Genomic DNA, 24,005 nt, shown 5'->3' with positions numbered 1-24,005 from the left:
AAAATATCCTCAATAGATGAAATTGTACTTTGGAAATTATTGTTTGGAAGCGGCAAACAAATTGCTTGAACCAGTGTGCAATGATGCGGAAGCAATCGAAAGCATGACCCAGCGGGTTGTGGGCAGTTGGCGTGGGAGCGATGGATGATATGCGAGGACTTCGCACTCAGCGAGTCACTTCCATAAATAAAGAAGGCGCTACGATGGGATCCGATGGGATGGGGATGGTGGAGTGGCAGCTCCAGAGTCGCGCCATCACTTGATAAATAAGTAGTGCACGTAGGCATTCGGCATAATGAAGCGAACGCCCCCCACTTTGCCTTGAAGAGGCACAGCAATTTGTTTGGCCCATGCGGCGTATACGTAATCACGCATTGATATGCCATTTACTCGGCCGCCAGCAGCAGAAATTTCCGGAGATGGTTAAGAAAAAGGAAAATAAAAACACGAAAGCACGCAGCATGCAGCATCACTTCTGACTGATTTATGCAGTCGATTTTGCAGTTTCAATTTTACCTTCCATTTTTATTTGCCGCTTTAACAACTTCGCCCCCGCCCCGTTTCGCACCGGAAGCGGAAGTGGAAGTGTGCACCTCTTTGGGGTGGCGAAGCGCAAATTAAATTTATGCTCCCCAGCCATATTTACGATCCCCTGCGAACTCTGACCAAGTCGTTACCGCCTCTGATTACATGTTAATTATCATTGCGTAATGAATTGCCCTTTTGTACTCGCATGTGCTCTGCTCAACTCTCGCCCCCGCTGATTTTACAGCCTGCATACAAATGTCGGAGGAATATAAAATATTCAGAATGTGGAGTACTGCGGCACGAGAGGCTTCTGCGGTAACTGGCTCTGATGCTGAGTGGTTTTCGTTTGCGAAATAATTTCTCTATTAATTTTAAAAATAATTGCATTTGATTTGTCCAAAGATAGCAGCCAGCGGTAACAAAAAAACATAAATAATTAATTTTATTACTTTATTTCATAGTGAAGAAATTGAAAGTACTTCGGCAATTATGAAACTAATTTGATTGGTTTAGAGCATAATTGTGTTGACTCTTTGCACTTGACTAAAATATGATAATGTAATAAATACACTTAGAAAATACTTGACCTTTGATAAACCAATATTTAAAATATATTTGTTTATTTAAAAATTCAAAACATTTTTTTTTAAAAAACAAAGTAAATAATATTTTTTTAAATCAAAAATAAATAAATCAATAATAAGAAACCATATTAGCCTTAAACAAGAAAGGAAGCTACCTTCGGCCAGCCGAAGCTTATATACCCTTGTAGATAAAAGAATACTCACTCGGTGCAGTTCCAGGGATTCCAGATTCAGCGTTTCGATTTATTTCAATTTTGTTTTTAAGTAGTCAAGAATCAAAACGCCTACTTCCTACAAAGTTACAATGAATTTTCTTATATTTGTTTGGGAGCCTTAAGATATAGTGGTCCGATCCGGCTGGCTCCGACATATGTACTACATGCAATAGAAAGAAGACCTTCGGGAAAGTTTCATCGCGATAGCTTTAAAACTGAGAGACTAGTTCGCATAGAAACGGACAGACGGACAGACGGACAGACGGACATGGCTAGATAGACTCGGCTATTGGTGCTGATCAAGAATATATATACTTTATGTGGTCGGAAACGTCTCCTTCACTGCGTTGCAAACATCTGACTGAAATTATAATACCCTCTACAAGGGTATAAAAATAGAAAAAGGTTTATAAATTCCAACCAGAATGATTTTTATTTCAAGTGCAGTCAATTCTACACTTTTTTAGCTTCCATTTTTGTTGTTGATAGGTAAATTATGTAGAGCCCTTTAAACTTTCAAGAGTCACTTTTCCAATTTACAAATTCCCAACCAAAGCTAAATTATGTTTTTTATTGTGTTTTAAGTGACGCCGCTAAAAACTGATGTGGAAAATTTCCATATACAGGATATTCTAATCAGAATTCAGTGTATATCGCAAGCCACTTAGCGTAGAAATCCCGGAAAATCGGTTGATACCGAAAGGAGTTAGGCTATGTCCTTAAGCAGAGCTCAGCAGGACTTAGCCCCTCGAAAAACATAAAAAAAATTGCTCTCCTTCCGGCCAGGCTTCCAACCAAAAACACACACACACATCCTTAGGGGGGAACCCATACATACATATTGATGCGGGGATAAAACAAGTATGCATACTTGAAGCGCTCCCACACCTAGATACATACATAAATACATTAACAATACATACACAGGACTCGATTCGATGGTGCCTGTGTGCCCTGTATGTGTGTGTGTGCGCAGGCTCAAATTAATTCCATTGGCACCGATTGAAAGTTTTCGCTTCACGGCAGCAATAAATTACGATTGGATATATAAGCTAAGGGGATGTACATCGCACACATATCGGATAAAGTGGCGCTCACATGTACATCGATATATCTCTATATTTGTACATATCTGGGCATTAAGTGCATCCTTTTAATTTACATGCTCATTAAATTACAAACGATCTCAATTTCCGCAGCAACACGAAACAAAGTCGCACAAAATGTGCAAAAACAAGAGACTTGCGACGCATCTGTTCGAACTGAATGATGAATAAACTTGACTAGGACTGGTTTCAGTCAAGTGGAGTGGAGCAGCCTGAGCATTTGCATTAAGCCCATTTAATTATACTAAGTACATAGTAAATACGATAAGTGGAGTGCCAGTGTCCCAGCATCGGGAAAAGCATCGACATCGGCATCGGTAGAGGCATCGGTAGAGTGGAGAGTACTTTCATGTTTACATTTGCCCAAGTACCTCGGCTCCTCTCGATGGCAGCCCAACCCACTAGCAAATGCCTTATTACCCACACTACATTTTGATACAGTCGAGCTTCAGTAGAACTAACCTTCTTCAAGAAGGAGCCCCGTTTTTTGGCCCACCAAAATCGTAATAAGTAAAGGTGTCTAAAAGTATGCAACAATATATTTGATAATTGTAATTTTTATTGCATACTTTTAGGCCCCATTATTAATGATTTCGAAACGCTATTTTCTATAAATGCCTAGCTAATAAGATCTCTAATAAATGCAATGAAAATAATAAAATAATTTGAACAGGAAAACTTACACACAAGTTTCATTTACAAGTAACTTACACAGCAAACTTATTTGATTTGTAACATATAGTTGTTGAAACTGAAGAAGTACCACTGTACTTGTGCCGACTATTAACATTTTCGAACTGGGACTAGTTGAGTTAAGTTGAGTTGGGTATGTTGAATGTGTTTTCACGCCTGTTTGCCTCTTGCCGCAGTCATAAATAATTTATGCCTGCGTAATTTGGTCAACTTTACTTTAGCCGTCGTCGCCGCAGGATGGCCCATTGCCACCCACTTTGGTCCAGTTTGGTCCACCCCCCACAGGTCCTTCTCGTTCTCATTCTCGACCTTATCTGTATCTTCATTCCCATGTTAATCACCTCCTACATGTCATATATATGCATGTATATGGGGTAACATACTTGCATAAATCAGCCTAGAATATGTTTCAATTGACCACAGTTGGCTCATTTGCATTTTGTGTGCAGGCTACAACGTCCTTAGGTCATTAGGCGTCAAAGAATCCTGGGGGAGTAATTATAATTAGAATTGCAACTAGGAGAACAACAGAGCAATGTGTGTTCCACATAATTGATAATTATTTCATTTGACTTCGGGGAACTTTAATGTATATTAAAGGAAGTGTAGGCAGGTGAAGGCATTAATTTTGAAGTTATGCCCAAAAGGACGCTCATTACAACGAAATTATTTGGGGAAAATTATAAGGTGCGAACCTAACCTGGAAGAATTTGGACTGCAAATTTAATTATAGATAAAATAAAATCTTTCTCTTTAAATATGAGTAGGGGAGAGTGGGGGAATTTCGTCACAGGGGCAATTTCGTCACCTGCAATATCTCGGAATCCATAAGTCGTAAAAATATATAATTTTTTTGTTTTAGTCCTTCAACACGGCCAGACACAACCAATGCATTTGTTTTGCACAGAAGGCCAAGATAATTAAGCTATAATATTAAATGTGTTTTAACAGTTCAAAAGCTACATTTAGTTCTCGACGAAATTTTTTCTGTATGCCACAATTCAAAAGGAATAAGATACACGATTTTTTATATAATACACAGTGCTATAATGTGCATTTCTGCGTCAGTGATTTTTAACTTCGCGCCTAATTTCGCAAGAAAAATAATTATTTCTAAAAAAGTACGGTCTGGGTAAATTTCGCCACCCTACGCTAAGGGTAAATTCGCAACTATTTTAAATACATATTTTTATATTTGACGAGCTGGCTAACGAACAGACTACCAGCAGCAGCAACAAATATAGGACGTCAACAAAAATGGTACGCTTTATCAGTGTAGCATATTTTCAGGCGTTAAACTCCCTACATTTTTCAGGTGACGAAATTTCCCCAGTTGTGTGGTGATTTTACCCCCCTGTGTGGTGAGATTGCCCCAGTATATTGGTTTTACATTTTATTTTTTTATAAATCACCAAGCTAATTAAAAAAATAGGGGAATGTCACATTTTAAAGCTTGGTGCTAACCGCATTCAACAATATAAATAAAAATATGATAACGTGTCTCAAGATGGACAAAAAATAGCTTTGAAAAAATGCTGACGAAATTCCCCCACTCTCCCCTACCCATATTTGAACAAGGACTTTTAAGTAGTTCCATAACGAACCAAAATGAACCAACCGACACACAGTAAATTAGGAAATGTGCATTTTGCATGCCCACAAATAAATTGCCTGAACCCATCTAAATAAAGTCCATTAAAAAGCAATTTCCCCTGGTGCTAAAACAAAAACGCAAACCAGAGATTTCATGAAACTTGTTTAACCTTCAGCTTTCTGTTCAAACTTTATTTTCGATTTCCGTTCCCAGAAGCCCAAGGGTTTGGGTCTCCAACATGACTGACTGCGAGTGTCAGCCACATATTCACTTTCACATTGCCTTGGCACGCAGATATGGTAATAAATTTATTTGTCAACTTGTTCAAACTTTCTGCCCGACAATTGTGCAAATAAAATTGTTTTCTAATTACCAAAAAGCAATGGGCGTAATATATATAAATCTTCGCTGCGGAATTGAGAGTGGGTCAGCAAACCAGACAGAATGGGTCATGCTGGGCAAAGCGAAAGCGGATGGCAAATGGATTGTACCCGTAGTATGTGCTACATATATTGACAAATTTCTTGTTATTTTTTCCTTGTTGTGGGGCCAAGGAAATGCATTTCCGAATGGAATTCGCCAGCTCGGCAAATCTTCAATGTGGACAACAGCTAGAGTTTACGAGAAAAAAAAGTAAAAATGAGTGTGGAAAAATACATAACAAAGTTTTGGACTTTGGACTCGGAAAAATGAGAGCAAAAAGCGAGACCCAAAGAGCTTGGCTTGTGCCCAAGTGCCCAGGATCCAGGACCCCCGACATTCCCATTCCTCGGACCCGCGGCCCCTTCGCCCCTTTTGCCCCTTTCCTGTCTTATTCGGTTGTGGATTCAAACAGCCATGTAACCTCGTTTATTCTGCAGCATAATGAAAGGGGAAAGTTCTGTGATTTCGCCGCCCATGGTTCCGGCAAATGCCATCCAGCCCACAGAGTGCGTATCTCTGTGTGTGTACACCTGAAAAATTCCAAAAATCCATAGCGCGTTTGAGGTCTATCGATGCACTCCGAAAACCATAGTTTCAGAGGTAGCTGTAGGTGTAGATGTGGGTTCTTAGATTGTATTTTTGATCAAGTAGGAAATAAAGATACATTAGGAAATGAAAATGGAAATTTAAGTATTTATTTAGAGCATTTTTGTTGGTATTTAGTTTTATTTCTAACTATTAAACTGAGCTCTACATTTCAGCCTGCTGAGATCCTCGCATAAAGAACGGCCTATTAAAAATAAGTAAAGATAATAATTACTATTTAACAATTTAATTGATAGTATCAATTTGATACTTTTATTTTGAAAGGCCTTCTAGCCTGTTATAATTGTATAGTTTGTGAGAAAGAATAAAAAGTTAAATAAATAAGAGTCCCCTGAAACACTAATTTTTGTTCGCTTTTTTAATGCTTTTTAATTTTAAAGTTTAAAATCATGGTTTTGAAAAAAATAGACAAATTTTTGTATAACAAAAAATTTGGAATAATTCAACAAGGAATCTAAATTTGCTACACCCTTTAGTGCACACATTTTCGCCGAGTGTGTGTCCCTTTGTGTGAGTGAGGTGCAACAACGACAACGACGGCTGGCTCTAAATGGCATTTGAAATGTTTTGTAGTTCCACATTCTCGGCCTGCCCTGGCGCACGGTTTTCGCCTTTTGCCATTTCGAGCAGACGCTTCGTCCTTTTTCTGACAGGAGGACCCGCACACACACACTCGTAGAGACACACACACACAAAAACACGGCCTCTCACAAAAAAGGTCAAACGAGAATTATAATTTAAATGACAAATAAAACAAAAAACACACGATGAAATGAAAAGGGATAAGGGAGCGCAATTACTTTTTGGTGCGAAATTGAAATCGCTATAGGTCCTCGGTCCTTTGCGAGTCCTTGTAACTTTGCTGCTAATTATATCGCATTTTCATGATTGCACCAAATGGGTTCATCAAACGATTTGCCAACGAGGGTCAAGTACATTTCGCCTGATGAAGAAATGGAATTAAATGGGTGTAGGGTGTGTTGTGGAAAATTTCAAAGAAAAAATAACCTCAAGCTGCCAAAAAGAGAGTGAATTGAAATTTCAAGTGGATGTACTCAAATTAAATGCTGAATTTATTTGATTTCTTTGTTCATGCTTCACTTAACAAGTTGAATACATAAAAATGTAAAAGATTTTTCAACATAGAAAAATAAATGGGAAATCGAAGCTATAAAATTGTTGTTTCGGCAGATTCTTTTGTTCAGCTTTCAAGCAAGTCATAAATCCTATTCACTAACAAGCCAATTTGAAATACCTGCCAAATTAATTTGCTCTATTAAGTTTGCTAACTAGCTTCAATCAATATTCAATCCAATTGGAGGGAAACCAAGTGAAATTCGAGTTCTTTTATGATAAATGAAAATACTCAAAGCTTTGTTATTTTAGCTTCTGAAAACGGGCAAATAACCACATTTTATTTGTTCTTTTAGGTCTTTGATTAGGAAATCTCTTCTCTTTAAAGTTTCGAATATATTTGCCTAACAGTCTGCAGATTTTTATCAAATTTTCTTTTGTGTGCCCTGGCGCAGAAGCAAAATAAAATAACATTTGGTTAAAGCAGAAATGTTGCGCCATAAAAACTTAACCGACATTGCTGAGATCCAGTGGAGATGGTAGCCCAATCTTTATTTATTTTCATAAATATTTTCCTTTTCCCGTCGCTTTTCCATTGTTTCTCCTCTTCCTTCTCGCTCGCTCCTCCTCCCTCACTCGCTCTGTCTCTGTCTCACTCTCTTAAAGCTTATTTCCTGAAGCCTGCTGTAGAAAATCAATTGAATGCCTGACTAAACGAAAGATATTGCTTTGCTTTGGCTTTTCTTTGGCAATTTCCGTACATTTTTCAGTCGTCTTTTATGGATTGCCGGTCAAATGGTGAGGGAAAACATGAGTCTATCCGAGATTCATTTGGGAAACTTATTAAAAAGTGCTGCAGTTACAAACCGTCAACCAGCATCGTCGTCGTCGTCATCACATCACCATCATCATCGTCTTCATCATCGACATCTCAGCCACATCGCTGTCTCTGGCACATCTCAGCAATTCCAACTGCAGCGCAATTGCCATCGCCATTGCACAATTGCAATTCCATCGCAATTGTAAAAAGCAACAATTTTTAATGCGTCTTGCAACTTTTATTTCCACTTTTAATGCAAAAACTTCACCCAGCAACTACTGCCATTGACAAGGCGAAGAGAGCAAGGGGGTGTGTGTGTGCGATTTTGCGGGTGGATTGCCACTTCTCCAGGCCAGTTACCCATTAAAAATGGCCTGACATGGGGCACTCGGAAAGGAATCATGGGCGTAGCAAAAAGGAAACCCTTAGGATGTTTAAAAAAATTACATACCCGCTGTAAAATCAAGAATTTTACGAGCAAAACTACAACTTTTAATTTATTTTAAAATGTTATATAATATATTCAGAGTTTTTTAACTTCTTATTTGTTATTTTTAGAAAAATATTTTAGGAAAATTATATTTTCGAAAAGTTGAAGACTTATGATAAGAATAGATCAGTAAAATATTTTGAGTGAAAAATGTCAACCAAGCGATTGAGCTAGTTTGTTTGTTTTTCAACAATTTTTTTAAATTTTTATTCCTTTTTTTTATTTTAATGTTTATTAATTTATTTATTTTCATGCGTCTTTGTGATTCGAAACAGATAAAATAGAAATAGTACTTATTTACCTTATATTCCATTCCTTTGTTATTTTTCGGAATAAGCTTGAATTTAGGTGCCTCTCCTGTGGTTCCATAAATCCCCGAAAAGCTTTGGGCTTCTTGTGTTACATATGCTAAGTGCAAGCAATATCCGATGAAAGCTAGGAAAATTCGTGAAAATCCATAGCATAACTTTGGGGGCTCCCAATTTTCCAGAGCCTGGGCAACAAATAGTCGATTCCGATTCAGTTTTTCCAAGGAGCCTCGCCTTCTTTCAACTTCTTTCTTGGCAACGGAGTTGAGAAAAAGACCTGAGTAAGTCGGGACGGGAGCGTAACATTTCCTGTTTGCGTTGCCATGATTTCCATGCCAGTTCCTCGCATTTCCGCCCCTATATGTGTGTATCCTACATCTGCATGTGTAGCCGTAGCCCCAAACCCCCGGACCCCCTTCTCCTCCAGATGTTGTGTGAATGAACGCTCGTGATGCCCGGGATAAATGTCTGCGTGACGCTGACACCCCCCTTAATTTTTTCCTCTCCCTTTTTTTTTTTTTCTTACCCCTCCGGGTCGACGCCTTTCATGGAAAAATATGCAATTTTATCGGTCTTTACAGATTTCCCATACAGTCGGTCGTATGAAAGAAAATTGAAACGACGTAAAGAGCTAAAGAAAACGCATGGCATGAAAGACATTTGCCAAGCAATGCGAATAAAGGGAAAATGTAAATATTTATCATACCGAGAAAGCAGCGTTACGTTACGTTAGGTTATGTTTTTTGCAACAGCAACTTAAAGCGTTTGTATAAATATAAATAATGCAGCTGCCAGCCAGCTAGATGCAGCCAGAATGTCATTTTTAGCTTTTAGTTAATTGAAAAGTGGAAATTTATTCGAAAATCCCGGTCGACCATGACTCACCGCATTAGCCGTCCGGAAAGCAGAAGAGTCGAGTAAAGACACGAGCTATTTTTTCTTTGCAAAAACGTGCCGACATTTTGGTTGTCAACACACACATCCGTATAAAATTCGAAGGGCTGGGGATTGGGGATACTATTCCCGGGTCCGCAGCATAGTTAAACTTTAGTTTTATGGCTGCAATTTAGTGAAATGTATGTTTGCTTAGCCCAGCTCAACCGGAGTCATCTCAACTGAGCTCAACTCGTCTCGTTTCGTTTCGTTTTCAGTCCGCTCTGCAGTGTTTGTTTGGCATTGTTTTATTTTTGCCAATTGTTTAGCTTTATAAAATATACGGATTTAAACAGCTCTGCTCCGGCTCGGCGAAGATATATGGCCGTTTTGTGCGAGAGGCACTCACATCCTCCCGGTTCGCATTTTTACCCGGCTGGAACCCGCAGAACCCGTAGCATTTGTTAATGAGGCCCACAAGAGCTTAGGAGTCCATAACAGTTGTGCTACTCGGGGTCCAGTTCCACCATTTTCAGAGGGTTCTATGTGTTTGTATGTGTGCTCATGGCGGGGACACCGGCGTTTAAGTACATTAAATTAACACCTAAAAGGTTGACAGATTTACACATTTTTATCTTAACCCAAATAAAGCCTCTTCACCCCATTTTGCGTAGCCCACATTAGGGATTAACATTGTTATGTGGCGAGTGGGTTATGCGTGTAAGTATTCCCATGCAAATGGAGGTATTTCAATGGATTAATATACAGGAATATGCTGGCTTTCACCGCATCCTTTTAGGGCGGGTCCTTGCTAATGGCTTTCGCATTTTTCTAAATAACTCTTTAAGCCAGCCTGGTTACTTTATTAAAAATGTTAGAAATAGAAAAAGTGATCTACTTTAGTAACTTGGAAACTTATTTCGAATAAAATGAACTTTGCCTCCTACTAATTCGAACTCGCTTTCATTTAATTACTTTTAGTTCAGCTTAACAGAAATAAAACAGCAATTGAATCTACCAAAAATGATCACCGCCTGTCGTTAAGATTGCCATTCGAACCGATTCAAACATCAATCACCGGTTTTTCATTCCCCATAAAACACATCCTCTGAACTAGTTCTCAGCGACCCAACACGTTTGCAATCATCCTTTGCTCCGGCTTGTACAAAAGCCTTACCAGCGGCAACAGGAGGATGGGCATGGTGATGGGAATAAGGATGAGGGGCAGGGGGCGAGGTCAAACGGTGCAAAGCGCTTTGCACCTGCACCATGTGCAGCAGCACCAACACCAACACCACAAACGTGCCTCCTCCTGAGGTGGCAGCCATAAAGTGGGCGCCAAAGCAGGCACTGGCATTACCGAACACTTGAAAAAATATTAAAAACAGATCTTACCCGTTGCCTTCAAAAGCCACTTGGCATCATTGTCCCTTTAAAAGGCGGCCAATGATGCCCATGTATCCCAAAACGATACCTTTGCAAAGTCAATTCTCCAGATATGCCATTTAAACTATTTTATTCTATTTTTTAAAATTAAGGGTTTTCGTTTCTTTTGTAGTTGGTTATAATATTAGTTTTCCAAAAATACTCGAATTTTGAAATTTTAAGAAATAAAATTTTCATTTTATTTTTTATTTATTTTTTTTTTTAATAAAAACTATTTTTCTAAACAAAAAGTTCATTAAGCCTTTTTCAATTTTAATATTATGTATTAACAATGATATTTTAGTTATAAATAAAAAAAAAAACGCCTTTTATTTTATTTTATATTTATTTTAATTACTTAAAAAGCGTCTAAAGTCTGCATTTCTCCGAGTGTAGCTCGAGGTGGCTGCTGGTAGTACTGGCACTGGTACTGGCGCATCTGGCGCTGCTCCTATGGCTGCTTGGCCGGATGCATTGACCAAGGCTATTTAAGGATGCCACGCTCTGATGCGTGGCGCAGTTAAGACCAGAGCCTGACAGCGTAAAGGTCCTTTTCTCTCCTCGCCATAGACACAGCCACATCCACCTCTAGAGCCACAGTCACATCACCCAACTGCACTTTGCTCCGCAGAGCAATCGGTAATCTGCAAACTGCAATCTCATAAAAGGAAAACACTTGCCCTCGCACAACCATAACCACTCACTCGTATTGCTAAACTAAACGCTAATGCTGGAAAATTTGCTCTTCTCATTCTCATTCGCAGATATTTCCACGGACGGGACGACTTCAAGCTGAAATTGCGACTCTAATAGAGCAGAGGCCAACACGTTCAGTGTATAATATTTGAAATCAAAGCGTTAGGGTCCAACCATGACGGCCGTGTACGTGAATCACAAGCTCAACATGCGCACAACGGCTGTCAAGATGAAGCGGAGCCGACATCCTGCTGCATCCTGCCCCGATCCGATTTCAAATCCGAGTCCAAGTTTAAGTCCAAGTCACAGTTCGATTCCCACGATTCCCGGCAAGTGTCACGGCCAACCGGAAACGGAAACGGAAGCGGGCCGGGCCAATTGAAGCTCGAAGCAAGGACGACGCCACTAACTAAGATAATTCAATCGCGTTTTCTACACATTTACGGTTTACTTTGCCTCGGTTCCTTGATGGGTTGCATTAAAACTATCGGCGCTTCAATTGCGCAGCAAACGCTTACGGAAGCGGAAGCGGATGCACAAGATAAAGATAAAGAGCGGGAAGCGGAAACGGAAGCGGAAAGGAGAACGGATACGAAAGGGGAAGCAGAAGCGGATGCCCGCATCATGGCAACGGGAATTTGCATTATAAGACTGATAACATTAAAGAGATTTCTAGAGAATTCCAAAACCGACAGACACAATCAAAGGCGCCAGCAATCAGCAACGTCAGCAACATCAGCCTCACCGTCACCGTCAGCTGGAGGAGCATTCAGCCCGCGGCGGAGACACCTCCATTATCCAGGACATCCAGCAGGACAGCCAGGAGGACACCCGGAGGCGTGCACCCTGCTAATGCTCCTGCTGCTCACCAGCCTCTGGCCGGATTGCTGCGATTGCCTCCACGGCGGCAGCAACACGGTGAAGACCAAGTACGGCCTGCTGCGGGGCATTGTGGTCCGCTCCTCGCCGCTGGTGGAGGCCTTCCTGGGCATTCCCTACGCCTCGCCCCCGGTGGGCAGTCTCAGGTGAGTCGACAGTCGAGTGGAGTCGCGCCTTGGCGTGGCACAAGATTACGCCTCCCCGGGGGGTCGTCCACGGCAAAGTGAAAACTTTCTAAGCAGCGCTGACAGCGTGACACTCACGTGGGCAGCCACCTGGGCAGGATTGTGTGAAATGTGTGATGTCATTTCAGAGAAACTGTGAGAAGTTTTAGTTTGTGCTAGCTAAACTCAGCTTTAAAAGATAAAGCGTAATGGGGTGTCAAGTAGTATTATTGAGAACCACTGAGACTTCTTAGTGTCTGATATCTAGATCTATAAACGATAAAGCGGTAAAAGTTAGCGTGATAAGAATAAACTTACTGATTTGATCAACGTCTAATTAAAATTTTATATTATACTAAAAAACTGATTTGATGCAGATTGTCGTAACAGAATTAATTTTTTTAATTAAATATTTACAAAAATTATCAATGACATTTTGATAAAGGAAACTACAGGACATAAGCTAACCACGATACTAAACAGTGCTGCCATTTCGTCCTTTCCTTTCTTAAACCTAAAAAAATCTAATATTGTTTGTGAAAAATTTTAATCGCAATCAGAAATTGAAAAAATCGACTTACCCTGAGATCCTGAAAAATCCGATTTTGTGAGTGAAATGGGAGTTTATAAATATCCAAATCAATTAACATCAAGTACGACGATTTCAGATCTCATTTTGTCAGTGAATATTTATACTGTGGTCCATATCAGTCGCTAACTTTATTTAAAGGCCTCAATTAGAATTCAAATAAAATGTCACAAAAACTTCATCTCTCGTAAAAAAAATTTCCATTCGGTTTTAAACTTCACGTCGCGACGTAAAACTTTATTTAAATAAAAAAAATGTAAGAACCCTATTGCCATATATCCATAACAATTAACAGCAAGTTGATTGCTGCAAATTGCTGCAAACAAACTTTACAAGTTCTTTGCTTGCAGCAAACTTTTTGCACAGTGTGTACCTAGCTTTAGAAATAAAACAAAATTATCTAGGGAAAATATAAAAATCCTGTAGTATAAAAATTAATAATAATATGGCCAAAAATTGACATATTATAATATAATTATAATTTATAATTTTTAAGTAATAATTAGGGAGGCAAATTTTCTTACCGTGAGTCACGGCGCCACCTTTTTGTCCACCTCCGCATGGTGGAGCCTTCGCAATCTGGGCGCCACATGGGGGTCGTCTCAGGCTGAAAGGCTCGGACAACTTTTTTCACACAGCGCCGCAGCGCAACTTTATCCGAAGCAATTTTAATAATTATTCTCATGAAATATGTGTGTGGATGGTGCTTGGCACTATGCGGGTCTGGACCTCCCTCGCTTGAGTTTGCCTGCAAGTGAGAAGTTTACGGGATCTGGGCCCTCGATACCCCGACTCCCGTATCCTGGGTCGTGGGTCCTGGATCCCGGGTACCCGGAAATCCCAAAGCATTGTTTGAGGATTTAAAGTTCCGCGGGGACGAGAGAAAACGGAGCCGCCCGTAATGAAGCCAAAGTGCTACTTGGAATTAATCCACAACTTTGCACTGTGTATACGTAACAATTAAAAAGTTTTTTTTCCGGGAGTTAGTTTTGGGGTTACGATTTTAAAACACAGCCAAGCGAACTTTCTTGCTAGTGTTTCTCTTGAGGAATCGGAATAGGAATCAGCGAGGCTCCACACCCAATTAATAACAAAACAGTTGACGGCTCCAGGAGCCGCGAGCGTCAAGGACCTCTGAGCCGCAAAAGTTCGATAAGCCATTGCCGGCATTTGATGGTATTGCGTTGGTATTGTGGGTATTGATGGTATTGAGCGAACGGAAAGCTGAAGCCCCCGAGTGAAGTTTCTGGGATATTACAAAAGTTTCCCCTTACTTGGGCACTTTCACACTTATCCTTTGCACGTCGACCAAACTCGACGAAGGAGTGAAAGCTCCGTGTGACATGCACGAACAACAAGTGTGTTTGATGAAGCGATTGGATGAAGTACTTAAGGGGTCCTTCAACAGGAGCTCCATTGCTGTTGTTGTTGTTGTTCCTGTTTGCTTAGCCACAATTCATGAAAATTGTTCTTTAATTACTTCCTGTGGCAAAGTGTGTGACGGCTGCCTGGCCCGAAATGAAGTCGTTTATGAATGCGGTTCATTATCATGCAGCAACAGATGCCGGGAATCGACAAACAGAAGTTAATCAAAAGGGAATCTCCCAGGAGATTTCGTAAAAAGGAAAACGAGTGGGTAGATAAAACGTGTCGAGAGGTAATTAATCAATCGCATCTGTCGCCAATACTTCTAATCAAAAATGCACCATATATTATTAAAAAATAAAGTAAAGCTGGGCGCTGGGGAATCGGAGGAAAATCGAATACCGCTAAAAGCTTTTAATATTTTAGATGGTTATTTATATGTTCTCCCCATAAGCTTGTTAGCTAACCTGCACGAGTGCTGCATAAATGTGTGTACAGCATACTTTTTCGGGCTGCGGGGGAAAATTCAAAATTCAAAATTCCGTGTACGCGAAACAAGAATAAAACACCGAATAAAACGTTGCCTGTTAACACTCGGAAAAAGTTGCCAAAACAAAAATTGCTATATTCGTTTATAAATAGTTTATGGCGTAACTTTTTTTGTGCCGAAAAGTATTAATTTTAGCAAGCGAACATGTCGAATGTGTTTTTTTTTTTTTGGTTTTGGATAGGGAAAAGCGGGAAAATGGTAGGGCGAGTTGGTTAGGAGTTACCAAAAAGTAGATACGTGAAAAGCACACGAACCGAGTCACGTATAGCTGAAAAATTATGCTCGCCGCAAAACGCGAGCTTTTTGTTTATGCGGTCCATTGTTTGCCCTTTTCCCGGATGGCTAAATGGACTGGAAGGGAGGGACTTTTCCGAGCCACAAAGAAGCAAAAAACAATCAAAACGTTTCGCGTCAATTATCGTGTCATAAAATCAACATAGCCAAGCCATATTTATCGCCGCTGCCTGTCTCCTTCGCTTATCCAATCCGGGCGGCCAGTGATCGATGGATTTTAACGCAAAACAATAAAATGCACAATTAATCAAAAGCAGTTTGCAATTTTGATTGATGGGCGGTACTTAGTTTCTGTGTTTTACGAGCCCAGCGAATCCTTTTGCCTTAATCGCCACCAAGTTCCACACATCAGTGCCGAACTGCCAATCAAACAGTTGGGGCTCAAATAATAGCCATAAGAACTATAGTATTCCATAGGTTGTATAATAAGTCAAGAGATCTCCTGATAAAAATTACCTTTTACTTCTTAAATTACTACAAGCCAGTATTAAAATCTAAAAACGTATAAAAGTTGGAAAAGTAATTTAATTTATCTTTTTTTTGATCAAGAATTGTAGTTTTCTACAAACAAAAACTCAGTGAAAATATAATATATATTTTATAATTATTTTATAAAGATTTAATCTCTTTTTGTTGTAGGTATTTAATATTTCATATTAAAATATGAATATTAAAATGACTCAAATAACAATAATCCATTGAAATCTTTTTACTTAAACTTACTTGATTTGTTTAAAATATTTAAAATTTAAAATATTTCATTTCAAAATGTATATTTTCGAGAAAGTACAAACGGCTTGAAAAATAAACACAAATTGTGCTTTTATTTTGGCCCCGGCTGTCCATGTGTATGGGCACATAATGCGTATACGTGATGCGATAGTTGGTTGCCCATGTGGCCGAAATGGAATATTTACTTATCGAAACGACCGTTGTTCGCTCCTCTTGCAGATTTATGCCCCCCATAACGCCCTCGACGTGGAAAACGGTTCGCAGCGCGGATCGATTTTCGCCGGTCTGTCCGCAGAACATCCCCATACCGCCCAACGGACCGGAGGCTCTCCTCGAGGTGCCCCGCGCCCGCCTCGCCCAGCTGCGCCGCCTGTTGCCGCTACTCAAGAACCAATCGGAAGACTGCTTATACCTAAATATCTATGTGCCCTACGAGACGCGCCGCCAGAGACGTAAGTGCCATTTTCGATATTGATTGCGTTCTGGGGACCTGTGCCAGGCAATCGTTACTTAAGTGCGCCGAAAACTTGTGGGAAATCTAACCCGCTGTTCTCAATTTGTGCTACTACATATTTTTCATGTGGGGTTTGTTATTCCAAATAAATAAGATTTTTTCCTAAAATTATCTCAGAAATTTCTAAATATATGACTTTAATAAATATCAATTTATGAAACCCAAAGCTATATTTTTCTATCATATTTAAAGTATAATTGGAGTTTTAGCATCAGAGTAAAGCAAATAATTACTTTAATTCCGCCTCGTTTGCTACTCAAATTAATATTGAAATAAAAGTTGGTTGAAACTCAACTTTTAAAATTACCTAAAATCCGCGATAATTATTTTTAATTAGCTTAACAATTTAACATTTATAACGTTGGATAATCAAGAAAAATTTGAATATTTATTTAATTAGGTGATTCTGTGCACTCTTTTGAAATTCATAAAATTCTTTTTAGCTAAATGTACATATAAAAGATAACGAGCGAATGTGTGATGGTTCTTTGTTCAGTTTTCCTCAAAAGGTATTGAAGCTTTCAATTCCGTAGTGCATTGCAGTGTGCTTAAAAATCTTCTGCAAGCGCTGCGGATTTGGCAGCTTTGAGAACCTTCATCATCTGCTAGTCAAATGTGAAATGGCATAATAATATCTAAAAATAATACAAGTCACAATATAATTAACATACCTTCACCTGTTTGCCAGGTAATACCGATGATACTAGCGGCGATCCAAAGACCAAGTTGTCCACCGTGGTATTCATCCATGGCGAATCGTACGACTGGAACTCAGGGAATCCCTACGATGGCTCCGAGCTTGCTGCCCACGGCAATGTCATCGTGGTGACAATCAACTTCCGTCTGGGGATCTTTGGATTCCTGAAAACGGGCGGCAAGGAGAGTGCCCAGGGAAATTTTGGACTGATGGATCTGGTGGCGGGTCTACACTGGCTCAAGGAGAATCTGCCGGCCTTCGGTGGGGATCCCCAGAGCATCACTCTCCTGGGCTACGGAACTGGAGCTGTGCTGGCCAACATACTGGTTGTTTCCCCAGTGGCGAGTGGTAGGGCTATCCTTAATATACATTTCCAGTTCCCATTTGTATTAATTAAAAAATAAACATTAACAAGTGGGAACTGGTTTTTAAGGATCGCTTAAATAAAGCTTGAGAAATAATCATAAACCCCTTACCAGATTTAATACAGCGCACAGTTCTCGTAAGCGGCTCCGCCCTGTCACCCTGGGCCATTCAGAAAAATCCGCTCTTTGTGAAGAGACGCGTGGCGGAACAGACTGGCTGTCACGGCGACATGCTATATGACGACCTGGCCCCCTGCCTCCGGACCAAAAGCGTCGCCGAATTGCTGGCCGTCAAGGTGGATCATCCACGGTATGTCACACATTTCATTAATCCCGAACATGGTCGTGTTTCTCGCTTAAAAGCCGATTAATTGGAGTTCGCTTCAAGTGAAAGAGTTTAAAGTTTAAGCGATAAAAATATTGGGAACACTCATTTTTTAATAAAAGAAGGAATAAACGGGTAAAAATCATAAATATGATATAACATCGGGTAATTTGTTTATCTTATTTCCAATCGTATAAAAACCATTTACCCATATTTTAAATTTTTATGTAAATAAATTTGATGACTTGTATATTTATAGCTATTTTTAACGATTTATAAACTTTTAAACATTACTATTTTATTATATTTACTTTACAGTTTTTTATTTTAAGAATAATTAAATTAAAATTACCCAAATTTTCCATTTTTATGTAAATAACTATGATGTCATGTATATTTATAGTTATTTTTAACGACGACTTAACGATTAATAAACTTGTAAACATTACTATTTTATTATACTTACTTTACAGTTTTTTATTTGAAGAATAATTAAATTATAATTTATTTAACCTCTTAACTGGTGTTTAAATATTTTAGATTTCTCGTGGGCTTCGCTCCATTTGTGGATGGTACTGTAATATCGCCCGGCGCCAATCCTCTGGGCAGCACCACTTTGCCAATGGGTTCAGCTATTGTTAGGTAGTTAAAAATAAACGGTGTCAAAGAAATAAAGCAACTTATAAAAACTTTCACACGTTAACAGTACTTCAGGAATTGAATATGCAAACTTTCCGAAACGAGACCTCATTTTCTGCCTTACATCTGTGGAGTCGTATTTGGATTTGAGTGCCCAAGACTTGGAATTCGGCTTCAATGAGACGCGACGGGATCGCATCCTGCGCACTTTTGTGCGAAATAACTTTCACTATCACTTGAATGAGATATTTGCCGTTTTGAAGGTAAGGTCATGGGTCACATTGTTGCCTAATTAATTTATGCACTGTGTCGAAACGAAATCCCAAACTTAATTTACCGCAGAATGAGTACACCGACTGGGAGAAAGCCATACGTAATCCTCTTAGTTCCCGAGACGCCACCCTGCAATTCCTGAGCGATGGCCACACGGCCTCGCCGCTGATTAAGTTGGGCTATATGCACAGTCTGCGAGGGGGCCGCGCCTACTTTCTGCACTTTAAGCACAAAACAATCGAGGAGGAGTACCCGCAGGTAGGTCGATGATACACCCGAAGAAACCTGAGTGCATTAGTTATGGCCCTGAATTTGTGATCCCTTAGAGAACCGGCTCCGTGCGCGGCGAAGATGTGCCCTTCTGGCTGGGTCTGCCCATGTCCCCGCTCTTCCCCCACAACTACACCACTCAGGAGCGCCAAATTGGCCGTCTAATGCTGCGATATCTGTCCAACTTTGCCAAAACTGGGTAAGTCCAAGCATAGCCTATAAAATAGGAGTTCCACTTTAAAATATGTTTGAAATTAAAACGTAAAGACCGTTTAAAGATACCCCAAAAATATATTGAAGGTCGCTTGTTAATTTTCAAATTAATTGTGACTCATTAATCATATTAAATAATATTATTATTGTCAATTTTCAAATTTAAAATATATTTGAAATTAAAACGTAAGGACCGTTTAAAGATACCCAAAAATTTGTTGCGGGTCGCTTGTTAATTCCGAAATTATTTGTGGCTTATCGATCATCTTAATTAACATTATTATTGTCAATATTAAAATGAGTGTCTTAATAAATTTGCTAAAATTAATCTGGGTATAGAAAACTATCCTTAGAAAGTTTCTATTAGAAACTAATGTACTTCGACTTTAAAATCCACATTTCAATAGAAATTTAAAGAGTTCCACAAGTACAAAGATCTTATTTAAGGGCCAATTAAATGGGTATTATTTTAAACTGTTAGGACTATAAGAATTTTACTTTTAAATCCACAACTAAAAAAATACAATAATTTTGGATCTTGAATTTCTAAAATCCTTACCCCTATCAACCCCTTTCAAATTTATAGCAATCCGAACCAATCCACGGCAAAGTCAGTGCCCCCCAATCCAAACGAAGTCTTGGAGGCCGCTCTGCATCAGCAGAAGAAGCGATCTACTGGTCTGACCCATCCGAATCTCAGCGAGGCTCTTAATCTGGCCGTGATCTACAATCAGCGGCGGACCAATGCCATGCACGAGAAGCGATCCTACATCCGGCGAAGACTACGCAGCAATGATGCAGCCTTCACCCAACTGGGAATCTCCAGTGAACGCGATGTGGGCAGCTACGATGGCGATGAGCTGCCCTTCTGGGATGCCTACGATGTGGTTAACCAGTTGTATGTGGAATTGGGTAGGTTATAACTTGATATCAAGTGAATCTTTACATTTTTCTTAAACAATTTTAATGTTTTTAGGTAACAAGGCCAACATTCAGAGCCACTATCGTGGTCACAAGCTGTCCATGTGGTTGAACCTCATCCCTCAGCTGCATCGCCACTTTAACATCAACGACCAGTCCATGCGACATCATCAGTTCCAGGACGATATGAACAATAGGGATCTCTATGAGGGTAAGTTTAATAAATATACGCTCTTTTATGTTCTTAAATATTATTATTTTTATTTTTTTCCAGGCGTTGTCCGTCCACAGTTGCAGACAAAGCCCGCGGAAGATGATAACATCATCATCATGCAGAGAAGCAGGACAACGACGACGCCGCCACCATCACCACCTCCTCCGCCAAAGAGTCCAAGTACAAATGCCACACAAGCCTTGAATCCCAGTGGCACGGGAGCAACCACAACGACAGGTGAGTTGAGTATAAGAATTAGCCAAATATATCCCGTATTTACTTCTCAACGAATCCTTGCAGAGTGCGGCATCGATGGAGCCATGTCCGTGTCGGAACTAACCACCACCCAATCGCCGAAGGACAATAGAACCGGAGTAACACGCGTGGAGACGCAAAAGGATCTGGCCACCGCATCTACAGGAATAATAGGCAACCTGGAGCTCCTGCGGCGACTGGGTGGCAAACAATTCCAGAGCTACACGACTGCCCTGATAGCCACGGTGGCCGTGGGCTGTTTCCTGCTCATCCTCAATGTCCTGATCTTCGCGGGCATTTATCATCAGCGCGAGAAGCGGGCGCGGGATGCCAAGACCAAGGAGGAGCTGCAGGAGAGCGATAACAGCAAGAACTCCAGCATGCTGAAGCTCAACGCTTTGATGGGCGGCAGCGGAGGAGCAGGTGGTGCGGGTCCAGGAGATATCTCAGATGCCTATACCTTGAGTGGTTCGGTGGTGGACAGCAAGGGCGGGGTGGGCGTGGTGTTTGGGGAGTACAGCTGCTACGATGAGAAGACCAAGCAGTTGAAGGAGGAGAAGCTGCTCGTGGAGCTGCCGCCGTCATCGTCAACAGGTCAAACTTCCCTCATGATGGACACCTGGGGCCCCTGCTCCACCAGCACTCTGGATCTGCTGAAGACCAAGCCGGGCGATCCCATCGAAATGGTCACCTACAGCGGCGCCCTGCCCACGCTGATGGAATCCACTTCGGCGATGAGCAGCAAGCGGGGATCCTTTGTGGACACCACGCTGCAGTTTACTAGCAGTCCACAGCAATTCGACTATGCAGTCCAGTCCTCGGATCAGATGTCCTTCAAGGCGATAGAGGAGGCTGTCAAGGCGGCGGCGGCGGGGAATGACTCGGAAATCACCCGGGATGATGACATTCCCGAGCCGCCGCCACCACCGCGATCCTTCCTAGCCGCCCAACAGCAGCAGCAGCAGCAACAGCAAACGGGAATCCTGCGGCAGACGGGGCCAGGCGGAAGTTCCACGACAGGATCGGGAAGCAGCAGCGGCAAGAAACGTGTACATATTCAGGAAATCTCAGTCTAGCAATCATAACCCGTCAAGTAACCAATTGTGAGCCTAGTTTAAAGTTTTTATCTAGTTATTTCTGTGGCCGAACTTGTCTAAATTGAACTTTTCCTACTTCTCAGTGGAAGTTTCTGACTTCTTCGAATAAGAAATTCTCTGTAACTTCATTTCCTACATATATTTTCTTTTAATAACTGATCCTTGTTTACTTCTCTATTCCCATTCACTGCCCTCAATTTCTGCCATAGTAATATTAAAAATAGAATCATTTCTTGTGTTCCCTTACCTCAATGCTAAAAATCGTTGTAACTGTATGTATTACGTATGTTTGTACATTATGTAAATGTTCCTTGTAGACGTGATTGAGATGATATTGTGTAGGAATAATTTGTCAAGTGTTATCATTGTGTGTATAGTTTATGTTACTTTTTGGTGTACGATTAGAATCTCATATATTATTCTATTTGCTTGTTATTTAATAATTAGCGAAATCAAAATAATATAAAACAAGCTTTTAATGATTTGTAAAAGAAAACCAGATATTATAACTATAATACACATATTGTATTTAATGTATTGTAAAATATTGACTCTATTTGTATGAAATACATATGTATTACAAAGTATTCATATTCACATTTTAAAACATGTCTTCAATTAATCGTTGCCAAATATTCGAAATGAAATCCTACAATCAAAGGTAAGTTAATTGAGCTAATGAATCGTACGAAAGGCCTTTTTAATTCATTATTTATTTATTTATTTACTTGAATTCCTAGTACTAGTCACTAAACGTGAAGAATTTTAATAATAATAACAACCCGGCCATCTAGATGTCGTAATTGTACGACATTATATAATTATTAATTTGTACTGTACATAGATGTTAGAAACGAAAGATTTTAAATCTATATTGGCTCGCTTTTTATTTCTTTTTTCACTTTTTTCATCTTTACCGTGTCACCATTTTCTCCATTCTTGCGTTTTGTTTTTGATTTCTTAGTTGGCGTAAAATCGGGTTCTTTCTTAATTTCTTCTAAAAGGGCATCTAACATTTCATCGGGGTCCTCTTCCTTAACCAATATAGCCTCCGGTTCGGGACTGGCAAACTTTGTGGATTGATTCTGTGTTGAAGAAAAATATTTTAGACATTTTTTAAACATTTCAAAAAAGTTTGATATGATCTAAATCTGGCTATGATTTGTTTTCTTACAAAAATCTGATCTAAAGTACAGTAAAGTTTTTAATCTGGATAATAAATTAATCAATATATTAATTATTCAAATCTGGATATTTAAATCAGCAAACCAATGACTCCTGAACCACTTAATAATCTAGAATATTGCGTTTATGTAGTATTCAAATCTGGATATTTGAATCAGCAGAGGAGGCATTCAAATCTGCATATTTAAATCAGCAGACCAATGATTCCTGAACCACTTAAGAATTTGTAGTAACCCACCTTTGGCTCCTTGCCATTCTCAAACAGAAGTTCACCCTCGATGCATGGCACCACATTGCCGATATCGAAGCTCTTTATGCTGAACTTGATCTCCTGGTCCATGGCGAAGTCATCGCGGCTCTGTTCCTTGTTGGTGAAGCGGATGTTGGTGTTGAAGACCCGGTAGATGACGGCGTTGATGTGGTACTTGGATATGTGCTGCACCACGCCGTTCAGTACGGCGCCCACTTCGGGACGGAAGACGTAGAAGTCCGCGTGAATGACCAGGTGCATGGTGGGATCATCCGCCCGCAGTCCGGCTGTTTGTCCCAGCACTTTGATGTTCTTGATGCCCAGCACAATCCCGTCGAGACTGGCATCGTAGAATCCCACCTTGGTGCGGATGAGCAGCTCGTGGAGAGCGTGCTTGAAGCTGGCCATGCCGTACGGACCCATTGCCAGGTGCATCTCCTTGGAGATGCATCGCACACAGGACCCCGGGGTGCTGGCGTACTTCTCCAGCTCCTTGGCCGAGAACTTTATGTATTTCTGCAGTATCTTGGCCATCCTAGGATCTTAAAACTGCCTCTTCGAATCGACCACATGAGTTACATTTGAAGGTCTGGCAACCTCGCAGGTGGGACTAGAGGTGCTGGCTTGGCGTTTTCCCGTCAAATCTGGCTGCCTTTTCGGGAGTATTTAAAAAAGGCTATAATTGTATTTAACTCGTTATTTTAAACAACAACTTTTTAAGAAATATTGGTTAATAGTCTAGAAGTAACAAAAAAATTAACAGATAGAAGGTACAAAAA

At 40.2% G+C, this 24,005-nt stretch overlaps 2 protein-coding genes across 2 annotated transcripts in view; one reads left to right on the top strand and one right to left on the bottom strand.

Annotated features, from left to right (window-relative positions):
- Nlg2 (Neuroligin 2) overlaps nucleotides 1-22,378 on the top strand; it is a 31,966-nt gene extending 9,588 nt beyond the window's left edge. The window contains exons 2-13 of the mRNA XM_044394940.2: nucleotides 11,553-12,460; nucleotides 16,228-16,460; nucleotides 17,211-17,567; nucleotides 17,699-17,894; nucleotides 18,450-18,551; nucleotides 18,616-18,811; nucleotides 18,891-19,079; nucleotides 19,148-19,290; nucleotides 19,891-20,216; nucleotides 20,281-20,436; nucleotides 20,500-20,676; nucleotides 20,740-22,378. Coding sequence (XP_044250875.1) covers nucleotides 11,553-12,460; nucleotides 16,228-16,460; nucleotides 17,211-17,567; nucleotides 17,699-17,894; nucleotides 18,450-18,551; nucleotides 18,616-18,811; nucleotides 18,891-19,079; nucleotides 19,148-19,290; nucleotides 19,891-20,216; nucleotides 20,281-20,436; nucleotides 20,500-20,676; nucleotides 20,740-21,770 — 4,014 coding nt within the window. The 3' untranslated portion in view covers nucleotides 21,771-22,378. The remainder of the gene's footprint in view (nucleotides 1-11,552; nucleotides 12,461-16,227; nucleotides 16,461-17,210; nucleotides 17,568-17,698; nucleotides 17,895-18,449; nucleotides 18,552-18,615; nucleotides 18,812-18,890; nucleotides 19,080-19,147; nucleotides 19,291-19,890; nucleotides 20,217-20,280; nucleotides 20,437-20,499; nucleotides 20,677-20,739) is intronic.
- A 274-nt stretch (nucleotides 22,379-22,652) lies between these two features.
- On the bottom strand, nucleotides 22,653-23,824 carry Polr1F (RNA polymerase I subunit F). Its single transcript, XM_017138617.3, has 2 exons — nucleotides 23,215-23,824; nucleotides 22,653-22,876 (listed from the first exon to the last, which is right to left on the bottom strand). Exons 1-2 carry the CDS (start codon nucleotides 23,758-23,760, stop codon nucleotides 22,661-22,663), a joined length of 762 nt encoding a protein of 253 aa, XP_016994106.2. The 5' UTR covers nucleotides 23,761-23,824; the 3' UTR covers nucleotides 22,653-22,660.
- Nucleotides 23,825-24,005: the final 181 nt, after the last annotated feature.

The sequence above is a fragment of the Drosophila takahashii genome, chromosome 2L (assembly GCF_030179915.1).
Source record: "Drosophila takahashii strain IR98-3 E-12201 chromosome 2L, DtakHiC1v2, whole genome shotgun sequence".
Classification (NCBI taxonomy): domain Eukaryota; kingdom Metazoa; phylum Arthropoda; class Insecta; order Diptera; family Drosophilidae; genus Drosophila; species Drosophila takahashii.
Note: the sequence above shows the minus strand (reverse complement) of the source record. Positions and strands in the feature narration are given on the sequence as shown.